The following is a 6,000-nucleotide window of genomic DNA, read 5'->3' on the forward strand; positions in this document are numbered from 1 at the left end:
GTAGTAGTGGCATCTTTGCTGTGGTCGCATATACGCTTCTCCTGACCAGGATTCTGAAGTGTTCGCCAGAGCTCTGTTAGTGGTGTTGGGTCCAGGTCCGATAATGGTTAGGATTCCCAACACCCCTGGGTGTACCACGGGGAGATAGAATTGAACTTTGCACCCCTTATTTTGTTTTGTTTTATTTTTATTTTTATTCATTTATTTTTTGCCAACCATTCTACTTTATCGGTTACTTTATGTGATGAGACTTCTCTATTTTGTTATTTGAAATCGAAATGAAAATGTTCAATAAAAGCATTCAAACCTCACATTATTTGATTTATTTGTTATTTATTTTATTTTTCAGATTTGGTTAATTTTGCATGCAGTAATCATCGTTCCATTCTTCTTTTTGAGGAGTCGACGAAAAATAAGACAGAATTCTGCAATTTCACTTCTTTGAAATGCGACAATTTCGATAGTTATATGAATGACACGTGTCCTTGTAACAAAACCCAAACAGCCGTCATGGGATATTATTCAATAGATTATAAAAAGAGGTTTCATGAAGGAGTTAACCGTTTTTTTCTGAATACCAATGGCGTGTCCCCTTATTGTGCTCCAAGTATTTGCAATCTCATTTAAAAAAAGGAGTAATTTGTGTAACCAATGCTACTGTGTTTGTACAATAAACTTATGCTGTCCATTTCACTTATTAATGTACATCATTCTTTTTTGTTTACAAATAATTAAAACTTTAAAAATTATATTAAAAATATAAGTTTTTATTTATTTGTATTGCAATATTCTTCGTGTGATTCAAATAATTATCATGAAGTTAGTTTAATCAATAAAATATTATATTTTATATTAATTTATAAAATATACTTTAATTACTATTATGGGCGCCCCTTTATTTATTTATTTTAGTAAATAAAAATATAAATTTTTTTTTCATTAAAGGCATTAATATTATTCATAATCATAAAACGTTTTGATGGAAAGCAGAACTATGAAGAATTAATATTTTAAAATTATTTTAAAATTAAGGTATTTAATAATACCGTACATTGAAGATATATTCTATTTATACATAAAAGTGACCAAATAAAATTATTTTACTTTTTAATAAAAAAAATAAAGTGGCAATCTAATAGGATTAGAATCATATTAGTACGATTCACTGTTCATATGAAAATTCTGGTTAAAGAGGCTTAATCATATTATGGCTGTCCGCGCAGTTAGCATAGTGGCTATGCGCTTCGCAACCATCTGCCTGGGGAAGGAGTGTCCTGGGTTCGATTCCCGGCGACGACGTGAGGAGCTTAAGGATCTTCCTTAGCCACAGCCAAGTTAGCTGGTCTTGGACTAACTTGGACTAAGCCATAGGTCTGAATTGTCAGCAATGCCGGTTCCAAGCAACAGCCGTGAGCCCCGTAAAAGGGGCTCACGGCCGTTGAATTACCAGACGTAATGAATGAATGAATATTATGGGTATTTATCAGCAATTGCACTTACCAGAGATACACGACTTAAAAGTCAAAACCTTCAACTGTGCGTGAATAAAAATTGATAGAACTTTATTTCTGGAACAACAAAAAAAAAAAAAAAAAAATCTCAAAATAATGCCCAGTTGCGTTTCACGAGGTCAACTTTTCTTTCTAAGCAAAAACGTGAGACCATACATTGTTCCATTCAGAATATACATAATACCTATGAAAGACAAGGCTTAACCAAGCAAAAAAAAAAAAAAAATCTTATCTAGCGAACTACAAATATTTCGTTTCCTTGGTAACAAACGAATTAACCTACTTACTCGTTTCCACCGATGTTCGAGTTTAAACTCGAAACGTCAACTTAATATTTTTAATACGAATGTGCTATTTTCCAACTGTGAAATATCTGGAAAACAGCACATGAAATAACAAGAAGAAGAGGGAGAAGAAGAAGAAGAAGAAGAAGAATTAAACCTCACTACATGATGTCGCTATATTCATCAGGTCAATCATACAGAACCTTTTCTTTTTTTTATTACATAAACAACACATTGGTAAATAGTTTTTAAAGATTTGTAAGAAAAATTCTTTTCTGATGAGCTCAGAAAAGAACGAATCTTCATATCTTATCAATGTACAAATTTCCGAATGGATCTCAAAGTTAAATATTAGTGACCTTTCAAAACTTGGTCACTTTCAAAACCATTTGCTAAATTTCAAAATGTATTGTATAGAAATAGTTTGTTTTATGGTTAAGCCTATTTTTCGCATTCTCTGCAAACTCGTATGTCCTAGTACATATTTGATGTAAATGTACATAAGTAATCAAAGTCAATATTTAGCATGCCGAAATCCTGAAATGTTGGGTTAATTCTTTTTTCAATGACGTTTGTAGTGCCGCTTTGCCTTTTGGCCAAACTTAACTTTTTAATCAATTAACATGATATGAGAAACAATGGGATGATCAGCACTTGGAGCAGGATGGAACACTTATTCGGCATCAACTATTTCTTTTGATATTCTTTCTACCTTTGTCTCCATTAGAATCGCCACCCATTGCCAATGTTAATTTAACAAAAAATGTAACTTTACTTTTTTTATGCATATGTAAATTAAAGGTTATCAGATTAAAAGTAAATGACGTTTAACACATAAAGAAAATTATGTGAATGAAAAAGGTTTTGGAAGTAGAAAGTAAAGCTCCTTGCCATTAAAAATTTGAAATCAATTTTGAATTCTTATTAACATTTCAAAATTTCAATTGCTTAATATGAACATAAAGCAAAATAAATAATAATTCGGAAGTATTTATCCTAATTTCGATAAACATTGATATGTAAACAATATAATTTTTAAATGAGAAAATAAAATTAACAAACTATTATATAGTGAAACCTATGGGGTATCCATAACTTAAACATACACATGTGACCACAGTACTTAAATTATTTAATAAATAAATATTTTATCCAGGGGCGCGCCAGGAGTGTCCGGCGCCTGTGTACAACACTTTAGTTAGCGCCCCTATACCCTTCCGCCTAATAAAAAACCACTTTATAAAAACGTAGCAGTGAGTAAAAATGAAATACGAAATATATTAGTTATAAGCTTATTGAACAAAAAGCAGAAATTACAAAAAAAAAAGATGTATAAAAAACAATAAACATACAAGAAGGGTACAAAAACAAAATCAACAAAAATAATTTGGAAAAAAATAAAGTAATGTATGTTATTTAGCAAGAAAATCATTCGCGAATTGCACCTTATATAGTGTTACGTAAATTAACAGATAAACTTACAGTTTTATAAAAACAAAAATATTAAATATTTTTGGTACAAAATTAAACTAACTATATTTTATTTGGCAAGAAAATCACTTTGTCATTTGTACTTGTATAGGTATAAATAAGAAACAGATAAACTTACAAGTATATAAAATAGGAACATATTAAACATTATTGGTTAAAGAAATAGGTAAATAAATATTTAAACAGAAAGAAAAATCACTTAGTGAATTGAACTTTTCTAGTCTTCATTAATGAAAATTCTCAAATAATATCATGTATATCAAGTTGATCCAAAATATCTGACTCTGTTGGCAAGATTTTAAAGTATGTTTTGTACCATTGTGGAACTCAAATAGATTTTAATAATTTTAAGTTTAGAAAAGGGCCGTTCCACAGATGCAACAGATACCGGTAATGACAAAAGAATCCGAAGAGCAATTGTAAAGTTTCGATAAACTGTAATTAAATCGTTTGAATAAATATACTGAATTATCTGATATATATCGTTTTTAAAATTAGAAATAAATGGTTGACAGTGTAAAATTTCTTCGCATCAATCGTCTGCGTCAATGTCTGAATGATTCTCATGTGTTAGTTTTGTCGTAACGTTTTACAACAAGATAATAAATATTCTTTAAAATTTATATTTCGGTGATTACACCACATTTTTTTATTATTCAGTTATATAAAACACTGAAATAATAGTTCCCGACAAGTTTCGTAAATCGTAGGATTTACTTCTTCAGGGGGTAAATAGTATAACTTAAAGTTTAAACAAGAGAATTAATAAATATAAATCATAACCGTCTGGCTATTCATAAAACTCAAATAACAGAATGCAGATATAAAACGTTATTGACGTTGAACAATACTGGACAATGTCACGTGTTCTTGTTCTCGTTCATACAGTCCGAGCTCAGATTAAGGTAGATTTTTAATTAGAGCTGACTACATTTGATGGAGAATTAAACCTTGATTTTTATTGCATTGGGTTGGATTTTTCAGCATATTAGCAGCTTCTTTAAATTTTCTTATATAACTGTTGCTTTCTTTGTATGACATCATCGTTTTTTGCCAGAGTACATTTCAGTGTTTTATATAACTGTTATATTATTGATATTATTTCAGTGTTTTATATAACTGAATAATAAAAAAATATGGTGTAATCACCGAAATATATCTTTTGAACCAATTAGCCACAGAAGTCTACGCCTGCAAATATTCTTTATTTTGTGAAGTACTTAACAAATACAAAAACTGAAATGAATTCATATGTTCTTTTAATAAAGCAAATCTTTCCTGCAAAGATGCAAATGTTTGATCTAATATGTAGAGAGAAAAAAATGTACTTTAAATGAAATTTCAGGATCTACTATATTTTTATTTTCATGTTCGTAAGCCTGAAATCTTTGACGCCTTTGCTATCCTGGCGCCTGTGTGCGTCGCACATATTGCACATATTGCCGGCGAGCCCCCCTGATTACATCCGGATACTCCACATAGAAAGAAAAAATTTACGAACAAGAGGAAGGAATAGCAATGTGCTCTTCCTTATCACCAAACTTAGCAATCTTTTTCTGGAATACCTTGAAGAAAAAATTTTCACATTTGAACCTAAACTAAAAAAGAATCTTCACAGGGTATCTTGAAGAAAACTTTTTCACATTTTTTTTTAAATGTTTACAAAGTTTTCTGGATTTACACATCAACGAAAAGAATATGGTTTTATCTCCACTTATGTCTATCGTAAGCCAACGTTTTCAGGCTGTTTGAGTTGAAAACCCAAACCACATGATCCAATGGAAAAACACCAAATTTCTACATAGAGCCTTATATAAACATTCACAGTTCATCTGCTCACCATCCATCTCAAAAATATGCCATCATTAAATCATTAGTAGGCAGAGCACACAGATTTTGCTCCTCCGAAGAATCTTTAAACCAAGAATTGGAAATCATCAAAAATACAGCCATACTAAATGGATACAATCCGAAAACAACTCAAACAATCATCAGTCATTTCCCCACACATCAACCTAGACAAGAACAAGCCCGTAGGATTCCCATACCTTATGTCAAAGGCATCTCCGAACGTCTGTCAAAAATTATGAAGAAATAGAAACTTGCTGCTACCTACAAACCAATCAACCAGATCTATAATTTGCTACCTTTTTCCTAAAGGCAAACTCTCACCTTTGATGCTACCTGGCGTTTACGAAATTCCATGTTCCTGTAAGATGTCTTTCTACGGATAGACAGGGAGATCTATTAGTAAACGCATCTCTGAACATCAAGACCATATCCATCTTATCAAACCACACAAGTCTGGCCTCGTACAACACGGAGTTGAAAACCCAAACCACATGATCCAGTGGGAAAATAACAAATTTCTACATAGATCCTTATATAAACATGACCGTTTATATAAAGAAAGTGCTCAAGCTCTACGTCACAGACTCAATTTAAACCGTAATACGTTCTTACTATCCCCAAAGTTTGGGAAATTGTCATCCTTAATTGTCTAAAATAAATGTAACTAATGATGTACTGATGATGTACTAAGATACCTAGGACGAAATGTTTACTTATTAAATAATTTAAGTACTGTGGTTACGTGTGTATGTTTAAGTTAAAATTAACAAAACAATGTATACATGAACATAAAATATATAAATATATACTTAAAAACCAAATGAAAATGCTTTAATTTATTCATTCATGCAAATGAATGAATT

General features: G+C 30.9%; 1 protein-coding gene across 2 annotated transcripts in view; it reads left to right on the forward strand.

Annotated features, from left to right (window-relative positions):
* Nucleotides 1-697, forward strand: part of LOC150103391 (pancreatic triacylglycerol lipase-like) — a 36,475-nt gene extending 35,778 nt beyond the window's left edge. For both annotated transcript variants that reach the window (XM_090398139.1, XM_090398137.1), the window contains exon 8: nucleotides 350-697. In XM_090398139.1, the coding sequence (XP_090254265.1) occupies nucleotides 350-627 (278 nt within the window). In that variant the 3' untranslated portion in view covers nucleotides 628-697. The remainder of the gene's footprint in view (nucleotides 1-349) is intronic.
* Nucleotides 698-6,000: the final 5,303 nt, after the last annotated feature.

This window comes from Typopeltis vanoorti, chromosome 9 (assembly GCF_054136105.1).
Source record: "Typopeltis vanoorti isolate ZY-2024b chromosome 9, IOZ_Tvanoo_1.0, whole genome shotgun sequence".
NCBI classification, from domain to species: domain Eukaryota; kingdom Metazoa; phylum Arthropoda; class Arachnida; order Uropygi; family Thelyphonidae; genus Typopeltis; species Typopeltis vanoorti.